General features: G+C 44.0%; 1 protein-coding gene across 1 annotated transcript; it reads right to left on the reverse strand.

The window, feature by feature from the left end:
* Positions 1-3,731: 3,731 nt before the first annotated feature.
* LOC112068972 (rho GTPase-activating protein 19) lies at positions 3,732-9,756 on the reverse strand. Its single transcript, XM_024136218.2, has 11 exons — positions 9,631-9,756; positions 9,003-9,238; positions 8,779-8,859; positions 8,079-8,288; positions 6,715-6,941; positions 6,442-6,528; positions 6,088-6,153; positions 5,666-5,848; positions 5,174-5,269; positions 4,958-5,071; positions 3,732-4,476 (listed from the first exon to the last, which is right to left on the reverse strand). Exons 1-11 carry the CDS (start codon positions 9,669-9,671, stop codon positions 4,420-4,422), a joined length of 1,398 nt encoding a protein of 465 aa, XP_023991986.1. The 5' UTR covers positions 9,672-9,756; the 3' UTR covers positions 3,732-4,419.
* Positions 9,757-14,864: the final 5,108 nt, after the last annotated feature.

Genomic DNA, 14,864 nt, shown 5'->3' on the forward strand with positions numbered 1-14,864 from the left:
GATCTCCACGACTGCAGCCTCCTGCTTCTCAAAACCTGGCTCCAAAAAAGCCTTTTCTCTTTCTTTCTCCTTCTCTCTGCAAATACCCCAATTCCTACTACACAGTACAAGTTTTTTACAATCAGTGTGTAGGCTCTCGTAGAATGAGAAAGAAACCTCACTGTTACAACATAAAACAGGGCTAGAAATAAGTCCTGTCCTCAGTTGGTAATGTATTCTGAAAGGCTTGATTTTCTTCTCTCTTTCTTTCCTTGCAAAGGGAACTATCCACCTCTCTCTTCTCTTTGTGGAGTTGTTCTGTTCTGCACTCGTTCGCTCACGACTCTTCTCTCTCTCTCTCTGTCCCGCTCTGCTCTGCTTGTCTGACTGGGGGGAATGGGGATAGAGCAGAATGAAGAAAAGCCTATCTCTCTCTCCTACACACACAGCAGTCATCCATCACAAGGAGCTACAAATAGCAGACCCCTGACTCCACCCCTCCCCCTCCTCCTTCCCTCCTCACACAACCCCCCCCCACAGAACCCTGCCTGAACTCTCTCATTCTCTCTCAATCTGTCTTTTAGTCCCTAATTTTCTCTCTTATTCTCACCCTCACAACTCTCTCTCTGGCCTTTATTCTCTGTTTCATTCTCTCCCAGGCTTGCCTCCAGGCAGCCCGTATAGAGCAGAGAGCAGTAACTTGTGTGACACTGTTCAACCCCTGTCCCCAGTATCACAAAGGACTGTGTACGTGTACGTATGTGTGTGTATAAATACATATATGACCACGTAATATAAGGACTTGGACATTAGTACTGTTGAAGTCCTCAGTGGTGGCTAGGAGGAGGTTAGTCTCCAACCTCTCTCCAAACAATGAAATAAAGACCTCTGTGCTCCGGCTCTGCACAGCTGACTGTGTCAGACCCTCCACTTCATCTCTTCCTGCATGCACTGTGGTGGAACCATCCCAACGTAAAAACACTACAACAGAACCTGAAGAACCCTGGAAGCCCAATCTCTGGCTGACAAAGAAAAAAGGAGGAGAAAAAGAGAGAGACTGATGGAGATGAGGTACTGTACAAACCAAAAGAGAAGTGTGTTCCGTCCTTCCTAGGCCCCGCCAGACACACGTAGTAGAGAGAGAGTGATCCATCTGGCCCAGTAAAAGTGTCAGTGGTGTATAGATCTTCCTAACATGGGTCCTGAACACAGGGGAGAGGGTGGTGTTTAGGGCGTCTCTCCCTGTCCCTCCACTCTCTTACAGAGCTGTGAATGGAATACACTCACACACCTCTCTGTTTGTCCTAGATGTGGGAAGACACGACACCAATTTGCACTTAAGCGGAGAACTAGCAAACAGCAGACAGTACCACAACTCATGTAGGAAATAAAATAAGTKAACTGCAAGGCTCAGGCGCATGTCTCTTTTGTTTGTGTAGTAATTGTGAAGTAATTTAGTAGTAACTAGAGTTTACCAAATGGAGAAAATAGAAGAGTTGTGTGAAGTTTTTTTATTATTCTTAAACACTACTATGTATCAGGGACGCAACTTTCACTGGGGACATGTCCAACCCACATACTAAAATTGTATTTTGGTCCGCCACAGTTTTATCATTGGAATGTGATTGGAATGACAAAATGAGGCAATGGTTTGCCTCCGAGTGGTCATGTAGGCTGTTTGGAGTGTTTCTCCGACTGGATAAAAATAATAAGTTATGTCTCCCCCACTTCTAAAACCAAAGTTTGGCATGGATGTGTGTCTGACTGAGAATGGGCAAACTGTGTGGAGAACACATTCTAAATTAAACCCGAGTTTGACCTGGTAACTACATACAGTAGTGACCATTGGTATTTCCAGCACGGTCACTGCTGTCCTGTTGTGTATTTACAGGACCTGAGAGTGGCAGAAGTCCCCTGCTGGAGGTTTGTAAAACCTGTGTACAACATATACACAACACACACACATTAAGCGGCATGTGCACACACACAGGTGCACAGCGTATACTTCTAATAGCAAACATGCAACAACACAATCATGACTCACACATTCCAACCACCTGCATTGTGGATAACTTKTCAGTTCCTTGTCCCTCTTTCTTTCATAACCCTCTCCTTACTCACAAAATGTCCAGGAGAAAAGTAAACTGCAGACAAAAATAGATACATTTTAATTTAGACTGGAATGTAAGGAAAGTGTATGATATCACACTTTCATAAACTACCAGGGACAAGATAAAAACTCTTACTGCAATGTATATTCACTTTTTCTGAACATCTCAGTTATAACAAAGTAGAGACAGAGTTAAAAAACAATTCTCCATGTTTCCAAGCTGAAAAATAATTGTGAGAAAAGATAACACTAAACTTCTACTGATTTCAGGGCATCTTTACAAAAGGCTGAGCATTTGCATCTCAAGTGCTCCATCTTGTGGTTAAAAACTAAACTGCACTCGGCCACTGCAGACCGGTCACTAGTTCCAGGCAGTTTTGCAGACAAAACCAAAGAGAACTAAATATTCACTAAATACCTGTGAATTACTTAAATATTCAAACATGTACATTAAATAAAACCTTGCCATGTTATTAAATCTTCATTCACGGTCAATCTTCAGCATGACATTGTCTCAGTTTAAAACATTGCCTCTGTTATCAATATTTCACACAACCAATAACACATTTTACCACAAAGGAAATAAAGATGTTTGTTTCATTGTCTTTTAACAGCGGTTTGTTGCATAGCTTCCCAGTAGCGCCGCTGTTGATTATCAATATTTCACACAACCAATAAGAGCTCCCGAGTGGCGTCACTACAGACCATGTTGCGATCCCGAGCTGTATCACAACCGGCCGTGATCAGGAGTCCCACAGGGCYGCGCACAGTTGGCCCAGCGTCGTCCAGGTTAGGGGAGGGTTTGGCCGTCATTGTAAATAAAAATGTGTTCTTAACTGACTTGCCTAGTGAAATAAATAAATCATTTTACCACAAAGGAAATAAAGATGTTTGTTTCATTGTATTTTAATAGCAGTTTGTTGCATAGCTTCACAGTAGTGCCAATAATGACACATTCACATTGAAACAGTTTGACAGACAGAATTCTGATGCTCAATAGTCAGATCAGTAGAATGGAAATGCCACTGACACTGAAATTTAAAGTTAATGTTGCCACTAGAAAAAGGAAATCGTTAAACAGATGTAAGTTATTCATATTTCCGTAAAAATAAAAAAATGTATGTTGGTAGAGGATTTGTGTGAAGATATGGTTGAATCTTGTCAGGATTCAGCACTCAATGTCTGACTGGTTTTGAAAATAGCTATAAACAGAACCAATGCAGATAGGCCTATACCATGGATAAAAACATTTGATATTAAATAACAAATATTGTAAAAGATCGCATAGAAAAACATTTCTGTAACAGTATCAAAAAGAAGGACATAGATATTGCATAAAACATAAGCGGATAAAAAAAAGGGGCCATTAATACACATTTTGGCTGTAGTCTCAGGAAAAAGTAAAAAATACAAAACACAGTAAAAATGAAAAAAGTATTTAAATAGAGAAAATAATAATCACAGTGTTGACAGATTAAGACCGTGGCTAAAGCAACACTCCCAAACAAAGCAACAGTGAGTTCACACCAGTTGTAATAACAGCAGACCATTAGCTACTACGGTCTCATTCACGTCTACTAGGTTTTCCTTAACACATGACCAGACCAGGAAAACCAGTCATAGCCCTACATACCATGTTCCAAGACTTTACTCTCACTCATCTTTCTTTCACACTCATCTCTGCTCAGTCTGAACATATTAGACAATGCTACTGCCTCCACAGCTACACAAACTGTAATACATTAAACTATCTCAATGGGACTTACAGGCTTAAATAAAGATTCAATATAATGCATCACACATTAACTTTACTACTTTGCTAATATAATTTTAAGGCACTCAAAACACTTTGCTTAGCTTAAACGTGTAGTCAATCAGAATTTTACCATCCTTTGTAATTTACTACAAACCAGTGCAAACTCCCTATAGATCCAGCTTACTTCTACCTAACTGAGACAATGTTTGTCCACATGGCATGCTCTAGTCTACACAGTAGTAACTAACTCAAAACACAAACCACAAAAATGTGGGTTTTAATTTGGTTCTCACTAGTTTTTCTAGTCATTCTAACTCCTACTTGACCAGAATGACCAAGGTGTACATGTTCTGTTTGGAAAGAGACAACAACACAAGGAAGAAACAAAAAATGATTCACTGGCCAAGCATGGTTCTACTGCTTTTAAGACAACACATTATTGGCTTGTAAATGACTTGACTGTTTAACTATCTCAGGGCGTCTCCCTGTTAGTTAAAAGATTCATTTTAAAACCAAGTTAGAGAAATGTTTTTGAGAGTGAGAGGAGAAAGTTGTGGATGAGATGAGCTGACTGCTAGACCGACGTCTCCTGCGTTGGCGAGAAGCACATCCTTTTAAGCGACGAGGAATCCTGAGAGAGAAAAGAGAGAGAACAACCTAATGTATTTCAGAGTTATGTCCGTTCTACTTAACCTTGGCGCCAAACCCATCCGACAATGTCCCTCAAATAAACCCCATTGGGGAGAGTTGAGGGAGGGAGTTTGCCCTGTGGTTAGCCACTGGTTGGTGAGCTAACAGTAAGACACTCCATCCATACCACAACGCAGTAGTCATGGTTTAACTGGCTCACCAGGGCTGTGGGTTGCATATATATGTCACTCTAAATTACCATATTATGACCATATTCTACCATTATTATCATATTAGTAATGGGGAGAACGACGCAGTCACCCACTGGTGACAGGTTTATAGCTGTGAATCATGCTGCTCACCAGGCAAACAGACAGTTTCATTTGTTTGGTTTGAACCTGAGACAAAGTAACACTTCACTATACCGCTCCTATTACACACACATACAGTGACTCAGCTATGGAGTGGTGTATAGTACTTACCCATCCAACGCTGCTGTCCTCCTTCTCCTGTCTGTCTGCTGAGCTGCTGGATCCTGGAGTCACCAGGCTACTGCTAGCCGTCTCCACCGGGCCCTGGGTACCTAACGCTCTCCTCTGGTACACACACAAACATAGCTTTCAAAATCACACATCCTGTCTAACATCTTCCTGGGATTGACAGAACATTTAGCTATTATTTTAAATAATTGATGATACCCTGATTCCTCCAAAGGAGCGTGAGCGGCGATGTTTCCTATTCGAGTACAGTGTCTGTTGGTCACTCAATGGCGTCCCAGGGACCTGCTTAGCAAACTACACAACACACACAAAAACAGCGAAAGTCTTAATAATAATGATGATAATAATTAGATGGGTCCTTACATTTGTCCTATTTCACAAGTGTGTATTATATGCATGTGAAATATGTTTTTTTTTGCATATTCCACTCCCGAGAAACCTTCTGAGAGTGTGGTCACGGCCAGCGATCAGACATTATTGACGGCGACCGTGGAACAATTAGAATTAAGTGCCTTGCTCAAGGGCACGTTGGCAGATTTTTCACCTAGTCGGCTCAGGGAATTGACCCAGCGACCTCTCGGTTACTGGCCCAACGCTCTTAACCGCTAGGCTACCTGCCACCCTTTTGGACAAACACTCATTATTTCTGCACATTCCGCAAATACAGGTGTAGGCGTGTGTATGTCCCACCTGTCTGATGAGTTTCTTCTTCTTGGCAGACTCAGGCATGCTGCTGACCTGTTGGTAAAGCTCTCTGAGGGCCAGCTCAGTGTGTGTGTTACTGCTGGTGGTCCCGTCTATACACGTCACAGCCTCACCAGCCCTCTTAGAGGGGGAGGGGTGAGCACCCCCACCACACAGAGCCAGGCCATCCTGGTAGGGAGGAGAGGAGTGAATTGATAACAGGTCTTCGCTGAGTTTGAGATATTCCCTGATAGAAGACATGATCGATTTAGGTCGCCCGACACAGTCAAATAGTGATCGAAATCAACTAGACAGAGTTTCTGTAGTGTACTCGCCGTAAACTGGGAGTTTCTGTAGTGTACTCGCCGTAAACTGGGAGTTTCTGTAGTGTACTCGCCGTAAACTGGGAGTTTCTGTAGTGTACTCACCGTAAACTGGGAGGTGGTTGATCCTTTAAAATGCATGTGGGCGTGTTCTTTGACATACACAGGAGCCTTGAGTAAAAACACACAAAATGACCACCTTTGTCATTGTTTAGACAAACAAGACTTATTTAGACACACTAAACTCACAGGTTTCAGTTGACCAAACTATACCAAACTGTGATTGACATGTGAAATGATTGACTGATGCAGACAGACAGTATTGACTCAGGTGAAAATCCCCAGCCAGTTATTGTTCCAGAAAGCAGATGATTGAGTGCGACAGAGGGGAGGGTAATGAATAGGGATATTGATTACAAATGGCTACTGGAGAATGAATGCTAGCCAGTCAATTTTCACCCTGAAGAGTTTCTGTGAGTGCTTGATGAGGAAAGCCACTGCGTTGTTTAGCTTCTTAATGTTCCCCTGGAGGTCACTGGCTTGCAGCTGGAAAAGACACACAATACTAATGAGTAAAGACAACAATAATCAACTAATGGGAGAGAGGAATGGTGAGGGGGAGGGAGAGAGAAAGGGATTGTTTTGTTTGACATTTTACCGCATTGTTAAGAGCTAGTAACATCTGCTAAACTGTGTACGCAACCAATAAACTTTGGTTTGAACTAGACGTACGTGTTTGGGCCAGATGATGTGTGGAGCCACCATGGTGGCCAGGTTGATGGCAGACATCTTGTTGTTGTGCTGGTTGCGAGCGGTGTGGTAGAGCAGGTCCAAGAGCAGTTTGAGCAGACTGTGGTTGGCTGGAGGCAGCAGCATGAACAGCAGCTGGAAGGCCTCGATCTGACGCTCCTTATCCGGTACTGAAGTCTTGTTCCCCTTCTCATCAAACTGGGTCAGCTCTGGAGATAACCAATAGTTATGAAGATAATATGGATATTTGGCAGACTTACATCCACAAATWGTTTTAAATTTAACACTTATGTAACGGATGTGAAATGGCTAGCTAGTTAGCGMGTACGCGCTAGTAGCGTTTCAATCAGTTACGTCACTTGCTCTGAAACCTAGATGTAGTGTTGCKCCTTGCTCTGCAAGGGCCGCGGCRTTTGTGGAGCGATGGGTAACGACGCTTCGTGGGCGACCGTTGTTGATGTGTGCAGAYGGTCCCTGGTTCGCGCCCGTGTCGGGGCGACGTACTAAAGTTATACTGTTACATTGATGCTGTTGACCCGGATCACTGGTTGCTGCGGAAAAGGAGGAGGTTGAAAGGGGGGTGAGTGTAACGGATGTGAAATGGCTAGCTAGTTAGCGGGTACGCGCTAGTAGCGTTTCAATCAGTTACGTCACTTGCTCTGAAACCTAGATGTAGTGTTGCCCCTTGCTCTGCAAGGGCCGCGGCTTTTGTGGAGCGATGGGTAACGATGCTTCGTGGGTGACCGTTGTTGATGTGTGCAGAGGGTCCCTGGTTCGCGCCCGTGTTGGGGCGAGGGGACGTACTAAAGTTATACTGTTACACTTACACTGAGCATACAAAACATTAAGGACACCTGCTCTTTCCATGACAGGTGACCAGGTGAAAGCTATGACCCCTTATTGATGTCACTTGTTAAATCCACTTCAAATCAGTGTAGATGAAGAGGAGGAGACAGGTTAAAGAAGATTTTTAAACATTGAGACATGGATTGTGCATGTGTGCCATTCAGAGGGTAAATGGGCAAGACAAAAGATTTAAGTGCCTTTGAACTGGGTATGGTAGTAGGTACCAGACACACCGGTTTGTGTGAAGAACTGCAACGCAGCTTGGTTTTTCCACTCTCAACAGTTTCCTGTGTTTATCAAGAATGGTCCCCCACCCAAAGGACACCCAGCCAACTTGAAACAACCGTGAGAAGCATTGGAGTCAACATTGGCCCATTCCTGTGGAATGCTTTCGACACCTTGTAGAGTCCTTGCCCAAACAAATTAAGGCTGTTCTGAGGGCAAGGGGAGGGGGTGTACTCCGTGTATATTTAGGTTATATGGCTTGTCGTGTCTGTTACCTGCTATCTTCAGATAGGCGTGGTAGTGTCTGTGTGTGAGTAGGGGTTCAGGCAGCTCTCCTAGGAAAGCTTTAAGCAGGGTGGCAGCATCATTAGGATGGAAGTCCCCAGTCTCCAGGTCTATCTCTGTCCCAGCGTTCAACATCTCTCGCAGGGCCGCCTGCCGCAGGCTGTGGCCTGGCACACGGAACAACCCCTCCACATGGAGGTCTGAGAGAGAGGGATTACAGATGGATAGAGAGAAGGGGAAGAGATAATTAGGTGTATGAGAGTGAGAAAAGCAGTGGCGAGTGAATGGGGAGGCAAACAGAGAAATGCAAAATAGAGAGAACAGACAGAACCAGAAAAAAGGAGAGAGTAAAGTGTTTTCAGATTAATTATTGACTCCCCTGCTCTATCCCAGTGTCCACTTTCAGACGATGACATCACTAGAGCAGGAAATAGACCATGAGCTCATACCTACTCACTCATTCAGCGCTCAGACTTAAAGACTAGATATTAACACTAGACAGACTGGGAAAGAAACTAACGCACAGAACGCCTATTAGGTGCTCCAGCCAGGATTTTGAGGACAGAAATAGGACATGAACTGGTCAAATTAGAACACTTCTACAAAACGTTGAGAAAGCAAATGATATGTTTCTTTCTAGATGCCGGCTGAAAGGTGAGCTTGTAAAGATGGGATAACTGTAGAACTCACTCTTGCTGAGGTATTCAATCAGCTGGTGGATCTGTGCTATGCCCTCCTCCGTCAGAGGGGCACCAAACACCACCCCTTTATCTGGAAATCACCACAAAAAAGGTTTGTAGTGAATGGACAAAACAGGACATTTGAAATGCACAGACTGCAAACCACACAAAGACCTCAGTGTGTGTGTGTGTGTGTGTGTGTGTGTGGAGTACACAACATTACGGTAAATTCACCTTTGCGTTTGAGGAAGTTGAGAGAGCGTAGGAAGCCTATGTGTGCTGTGGGCAGTCTGGGGTCTGCCTCTCCTGTGAGCTGGGCAAACTCATCCCCTGGCAGGTCTATGAGCCTGGTGATGTTACTGAGGACCAGCTCTGTGAACACCTGGGGACGCTCATGTTTCAGACGCTCCACAAAGAATTCTGGGTTGAAGATGACCGGCTGGGGTGCAGGGTCCTGAGAGTTCACTACACTGCACACGGTCCACCCGGGGTGGGAGGGGAGAGAGTGGAGACAAATAGTATGGTTGTTATTGTTTAGTAGCTAATTAACTACTTAGTGTTACCTAAAAAGAATGTTCAGACCCGCTTTGTTAAAGAGCCAACAATCAACTAAGTCTTGGAAATACCAATTTACAAACCCATTATAACGATCAAGTATGTATCTGGTTGGTAACGAACGTAGTTACAATGGCTAGGGAAGTTAGCTAGCTAGTTGCTATTAAAATCTAGCTCTCCAGCTGGTTGAGTAACATTAGGCGTATCTGAGCGATAGCAACAGTCATGTCCACATAATGAGTGTAATTATGTTATCACGCACAGTGCAAACTGTTTGGCGGTCACAATTGTTTGATGATATGCCTACCTTTTGTTTTCGTTGGGTTCTTTTTCCGCCGCCATGTCCATTTTGAATCTTCCGCTGTTCCATTCCTTGCCCCGCCTCCTTGGATGTTGAAACTACCATCAGCACCACATACTGAAGGGGTAACCCAGACACCTCACAAGGGCCATAAATCTGAAGCCTCTGTTAAGATTTTTTTTTGCACCACCAAACATGGTAGTGAGAGGAAGTCCAGTCGCGGGTCGTTGGAAAGGATGGAAGTAGGCTAAACTGGTCAAACGTTCTGCTAATTTTCTCATCGATGAAACATCTGATCTCAATACATTTTTCTGTTCCCAAAACTAAAATGTGTTACGAACACAGTGCACTAAGGTTGAAATACTTTACACTTTTTCCCAAATMATTTTTTAAAATAGCTTTGTTTAGAAGGAGTGCACGGTCGAAATGAGTTTGTGTACACACGCACTTCACAGAGGAGGCGTTCCTTAATGGAAATATGCAAATACATGCTACCACGCGCCAATAGGATCTTGATAGTTCGTGTTTCGCTTTACACACCTCCTTGCTTGTTCTGCCCACTATGCTTCATTTGCTTCCACTGTAAACAACACAGATTAACTTTCTTGGGTTAGTTAGAAATATCTTTGCTACCACTGGACTCAAACCTTCTTCTTCGGTGAGGTTTAACYGCATCCAATGTATGTTGCATTACCGCCACCAACTAGACTGGGGTATAAATCCATTATATTTTGATCCACACAATGAAATATATATATTTTTACCCTACCACCTAAACAGAGGAGGCTGGTGGGAGGAGCTATAGGAGGAATAAATGGAACGTTATCAAACACAGCAAACATATGGAAACCACGTTTCACTTAGTTCCATTTCAGCAATTACAATGAGCCTGTCCCCCTATAGCTCCCCTCACCAGCCTCCACTGCATCCACTGCCTCCACTGACTCTCAGCCCATGAGAAACAAGATTCTCTGGTCTGATGAAACCAAGATTGAACTCTTTGGCCTGAATGCCAAGCGTCACGTATGGAGGAAACCTGGCACCATCCCTATGTTGAAGGATGGTGGGGGCAGCATCATGCTGTGGAGAGGTTTTTCAGCAGCAGGGACTGGGAGACTAGTCAGGATCAAGGGAAAGATGAACAGAGCAAAGTACAGAGAGATCCTTGATGAAAACCTGTTCCAGAGCGCTCAGGACCTCAGACTGGGCGAAGGTTCACCTTCCAACAGGACAACGACCCAAAGCACACAGCCAAGACAACACAGGAGTGGCTTCGGGACAAGTCTCTGAATGTCCTTGAGTGGCCCAGCCAGAGCCCGGACTTGAACCCATTCGAACATCTCTGGAGAGACTTGAAAATGGCTGTGCAGCGACGCTCCCCATCCAAGTTGAGAGAACTTGAGAGGATATGCAGAGAAGGGAGAAACTCCCCAAATACAGGTGTGCCAAGCTTGTAGCGTCATACACAAGAAAACTCGAGGCTGTAATCGCTGCCTAAGGTGCTTCGACAAAGTAAAGGGTCTGAATACTTATGTAAATGTGATATTATTTTGTATGAATTTTTAATACATTTTAAAAAATTTATAAAGACCTGRTTATGCTTTGTCATTATGGGATATTGAGGGAAAAAAACAATTTAATACATTTTAGAATAAGACTGTAACGTAACAAAATGTGGAAAAAGTCAAGCGGTCTGAATATTTTCCGAATGCACTGTATGAACACCCAGAATACAACCTTACTGAAGCATATATCACTTGTTGACCTATCCCTCTGTGCTACACAGATCTACTATTCAAGGTCATCCTCTCAGGATCCCTCACCCTTAACCCATCCTCCTGTATTTTCTTCACTCCCTTAGCATATGACAACTTCTGTACTACTCTGACCACCTCAACCTGCCTCTCTCACAACGCACACTTCCCATCCCCAGCTACATGGGCACTCCTACAGTTGACACACACAACTTTTTCCACCAAAACCTCACATTCATCTGTCCCATGCCCTCCTGCACACTATCACATCTTGGAATGTCCATCCTACACACTACTGCAAAATGACCATACAGGTGGAACCTGAAACACTGCAGTGGGTTCGGCACAAAAACTAACAGGATAACTTAATATATCCTAACATGACTTCGTTGTCTAAAGACTGACAGTGACTCCTTCACTTCCCCACGCTCACTACCAGGTCTGCGTCGCACCAAATGGCAGGCGTCACAAACACTGGGAATCTTCAACTTCAATGCCTCCACCTCCGCACTTAACACTACCCCAGAAATCACTCGTCATGAAATTCAACCTCAACCTCTGCCTCAACCTCAACCTCTTTCCTCATTCTCTTTGATGCATTCTTCCTCTCTTTCCTCTTCCATTCCTCACAGCAGGAACAGAAGACTGTCTCCTGCAGCTTGGTAGAGGCAGTAAGTTCCCACACTCATAACAGAAGTTCATGGATTGTGTATGTGTGCCATTCAGAGGCTGAATGGGCAACACAAAAATATTTAATTGCCTTAGAATAGGTAGGTGCTAGGTGCACCGGTTTGTGTCAAGAACTGCAACGCTGCTGGGTTTTTCACACAACAGTTTCCCTGCCGTGTGTATCAAGAATGGTCCACAACCCAAGGACATCCAGCCAACTTGACAAAACTGTGGGAAGCATTGGAGTCAACATGGGCCAGCATCACTGTGGAACGCATTCGACACCTTGTAGAGTCCATGCCCCGACGAATTGAGGGTTTTCTGAGGGCAAATTATATTCTTATTAGGGCCGAATTGCGTTTTTTTTTGACACTCCCTTCTAACACGGCCTGTGATCATCAGAGGGGAACAGAAAGCACATCCATGCTCAAGAGAGTCTTAGGTTTCAGAAATGGGGTCATAATAGCTTATAACCAAAACTGTTCAAATGCTAGAGCGAAATTCATTGGAAGAAAATATATTCAACATGGCACATTGGCTTCAGAAACTGCCAGAAGCTTTGTTTACCACAGAGTGTTTGATTATACACTATAAATACAGAAGTATGTGGACACCCCTTCAAATTAGTGGATTCGGCTATTTTAGCCACACCCGTTGCTGACAGGTGTATAAAAGTGAGCACACAGCCATGCAACTCCATAGACAAATATTGGCAGTAGAATGGCCTTACTGAAGTGACTTTCAACGTGGCACCATCATAGGATGCCACCTTTCCAACAAGTCAGTTCACACAGCATGGCTGTGCCCTGGTCAACTGTAAGTGCTGTTATTGTGAAGTGGAAGCGTCTAGAAACAACAACGGCTCAGCCGCAAAGTGGTAGGCCACACAAGCTCACAGAACGGGACTGGCGAGTGCTGAAGCGTGTAAAAATAGTCTGTCAGCCTCCCGAGTGGCGCAGTGGTCTAAGGCACTTCATCACAATGCTAGCTGTCCCACTAGAGATCCTGGTTCGAGTCCAGGCTCTGTCGCAGCCGGCCGCGACTGGGAGACCCATGAGGCGGCGCACAATTGGCCCAGCATCGTCCGGGTTAGGGGAGGGTTTGGCCGGCAGGGATGTTCTTGTCCCATCGCGCTCTAGCAACTCCTGTGACGGGCCAGGCGCAATGCACGCTGACATGGTCGCCAGGTGTTTCCTCCGACGCATTGGTGCGGAGGGCTTCCGGGTTAAGCCGGCATTGTGTCAAGAAGCAGTACGGCTTGGCTGGGTTGTGTTTCGGAGGACGCGCGGCTCTCAACTTTCGCCTCTACTGAGTCCATACGGGAGTTGCAACGATGAGACAAGACTGTAACTACCAATTGGGGAGAAAAAGGGGTAAAATTATAATTAAAAAAATAATCGGTCCTTGGTTGCAACACTCACTACCGAGTTCCAAACTGCCTCTGGAACCAAAATCAGCACAATAACTGTTCGTCGGGAGCTTCATGAAATGGGTTTCCATGGCCGAGCAGCCGCACACAAGCTGGAGTGACGTAAAGCTCGACGCCATTGGACTCTGGAGCAGTGGAAACACGTTCTCTGGAGTGATGAATCACACTTCAAATCAAAATACAAACCAAATTGTATTTGTCACATGCGCCGAATAGAACATACAACAACCTTACAGTGAAATTCTAACTTACAAACCCTTAACCAACAATGCAGTTAAGAAAAAATAAGTGTTAAAAAATTTACTAATTTAAAATMTATAATTTACTAAATTCACCATCTGGCAGTACGACAGAAGAATCTGGGTTTGGCGGATGACGCTACCTACCCGAATGCATAGTGGCAACTATAAAGTTTGGTGAAGGAGGAATATTGGTCTGGGGCTGTTTTTCATGGTTCGGGCTAGGCCCCTTAGTTCCAATGAAGGGAAACCTTAACGCTACAGCATACAATGACATTCTAGACAATTCTGTGCTTCCAACTTTTTGGCAACAGTTTGGGGAAGGCCCTTTCGTTTTTCAGTATGACAATGCCCCCGTGCACAAAGCGAGGTCCATAGAGAAATTGTTTGTGGAGATCAGTGTGGAAGAACTTGACTGGACTACAAATCCCTGACCTCAATCTCATCGGACACCTTTGGGATGAATTGGAACACAGACTGCGAGCCAGACCTAATCGCCCAACCTCACTAATGCTCTTGTGGCTGAACGGAAGCAAGTCCCCGCAGCGATGTTCCAACATCTAGTGGAAAGCCTTCCCAGAAGATTGGAGGCTGTTATAGCAGAAAAGGGGGGGGGTCAACTCCATATTAATGCCCATGATTTTATAATGAGATTTATAAATGAGATGTTCGACGAGCAGGTATCCACATACTTTTGGTCATGTAGTGTATCTGCTCTCCTTTACCTTTCCTTGCTGTCAAAGTATCAGGATGTTGGCTGTGGTTTTGAAGCTGAATTTAGAGAGCTGAATTTGAAAACTGAATCTGAGAAGTTGAATATATGAAACTTTGAATAACTTCAAATGATGGTTTGTAAACTTGATACAGACAATGAATACAATATCTACCATAAATATTCATATAATTCAGTTTCAAATCATGAAATACATGTCAAATGTATGAATTCAATGATTCAAGTTGTATATTAAACATTCAAAAATATAAAGCTCATTATCCTAAAACAAATTCAAAATGATAAAATTCAAATACAATCTGTTGGCACTGAAATCTCTCCATACCATAATCGGCCACTGACTCTAGAAGGTGAACCAATGGGAGGGACGGATTAATAACGAATAACCTTAAATATTTTAAAAAGTAACATTTAAA

This window comes from Salvelinus sp. IW2-2015, unplaced genomic scaffold (genome assembly GCF_002910315.2).
Source record: "Salvelinus sp. IW2-2015 unplaced genomic scaffold, ASM291031v2 Un_scaffold809, whole genome shotgun sequence".
In the NCBI taxonomy this organism is placed as follows: Eukaryota; Metazoa; Chordata; class Actinopteri; order Salmoniformes; family Salmonidae; genus Salvelinus; species Salvelinus sp. IW2-2015.

What these genes read in the sequence shown, in the direction of transcription:
- LOC112068972 (XM_024136218.2), bottom strand. Translation starts at nt 9,671, where the DNA reads ATGGACATGGCGGCGGAAAAAGAACCCAACGAAAACAAAAG. An exon ending in GAACCCAACGAAAACAAAAG is followed by an intron (nt 9,239 to 9,630) that starts GTAGGCATATCA and finishes GACCGTGTGCAG; the next exon opens with TGTAGTGAACTCTCAGGACC. An exon ending in AGAAGAAACTCATCAGACAG is followed by an intron (nt 5,270 to 5,665) that starts GTGGGACATACA and finishes TGTGTTGTGTAG; the next exon opens with TTTGCTAAGCAGGTCCCTGG.